Here is a 1337-nt window from a genome sequence, read left to right as displayed (position 1 = left end):
TCGGGGGGGCGGGCAGGGCTGGGCCAGCCCGCGCTAAAATGGCGCCGACAGCGGCCGTGGGTCGCGGTAGGGCAATGGCTGTTACGAAGCACAGGGCGGTGGGCCCCAGGCGTGGGAAGGCGACTGCTGGGAACCTCCCGTGATGGAAGCAAGGCCATCGAACAGGGAAGGGTGTGAGACGGCCTGAGAAGGAAGAGCCTGACCGCAGCGCAGAGATGACAGCTGCTGGCTCTCGGTGTGTGGAAAGGGATGCCTCGAAGGCAAAAAAAAAAAAAAATCCTGAAAACTGTGGTTTCTACAGCCAGAGTAAGTGTTTCTGACAGGCTGCTGGGGCAGGACCGTAGTTTGGTGCCTCAGGGCATTGGGGTCAGCATGAGCAGAGCAGTGGTGACTCGGCAGGGACGCAGGCTCCGCCTAAGGCTGCTGGGAGCGGGTAGCCAGGATTGCTCACAGGGATCGGCCGCAGGCTGCAGCTCCACTGTCGGTTCCTGCTCCTGCCCAGCCCTGCCCACGGAGCTAGGCAAGAGCCCAGGAGAGTGACCTACATAGAAAAAAACAGATGGGAGCCGAGCATTGATCTTGCTGCTTTGAGGAGAATACAGGGGCATGAAAGCATTCAATTAATGAGGAATAAACTAATGGAAAATAGTTTCTGCATCAGTAGGAATGCCAGATCTTGTTTTTCTTCTTTTTGTCTGCTTTCTGGCAGGACCACAGCTCTGTGGAGTGGAAACGCTGCTAGGTCCTCACTGCAAATTGTAGTGGTTGGATCTTAAACAGGTTGCTGTTGGGGAAAAATGCATTGTGTCAGATGTGACAGCACAAGAGAGGCTGCTGCCACTCCATGTCCTCAGCCCCAACCAATAGCCAGGCTGAGCTTGTATTCCCTGTAGGCACCTACACACAAACACACGTATATACCACATACATACATATATACATGGACGGCCACACAGATAACACGGCCAGCTACACAGAGCACTCACACGAACACAGCACCAGCGGCCTCATCCCACCCCCTCCTCTGGCTGAGCAGGATGGAAGTGCGCTAAGTGAGCATGCATACATACATACATGTGTATTTTTATATATATACGTACACACACATATGTACAATGTGGCTCTCTCCAGCAGCTGGGCTCAGGCAGTCTGCCCAGTAGCTGCCCCTGGATCCCAGTCTCTCCAGTCCCCCTGGTCCCCCAGTAGCCAACTCCCCCATGGTGGTCTTGCCCCCAGGGACCCCCAGGTCCCGAAGCCCTGGGGATGGGACAGCTGGACGGGACTCCCCCGGCCCCCCTGGCAGCCAGCTCCTCCCTCGCAGACCCCTCCCGGCCCCC

At 56.7% G+C, this 1337-nt stretch overlaps 1 protein-coding gene across 1 annotated transcript in view; it reads left to right on the top strand.

Moving 5' to 3' along the window:
- Positions 1-38: 38 nt before the first annotated feature.
- LRRC23 (leucine rich repeat containing 23) overlaps positions 39-1337 on the top strand; it is a 16500-nt gene continuing 15201 nt past the window's right edge. The window contains exon 1 of the mRNA XM_009329982.1: positions 39-66. Coding sequence (XP_009328257.1) covers positions 39-66 — 28 coding nt within the window. The remainder of the gene's footprint in view (positions 67-1337) is intronic.

Source organism: Pygoscelis adeliae, unplaced genomic scaffold, assembly GCF_000699105.1.
Source record: "Pygoscelis adeliae isolate BGI_AS28 unplaced genomic scaffold, ASM69910v1 Scaffold120, whole genome shotgun sequence".
Lineage (NCBI taxonomy): Eukaryota > Metazoa > Chordata > Aves > Sphenisciformes > Spheniscidae > Pygoscelis > Pygoscelis adeliae.
This window is presented reverse-complemented; position numbering and strand designations above follow the sequence as displayed.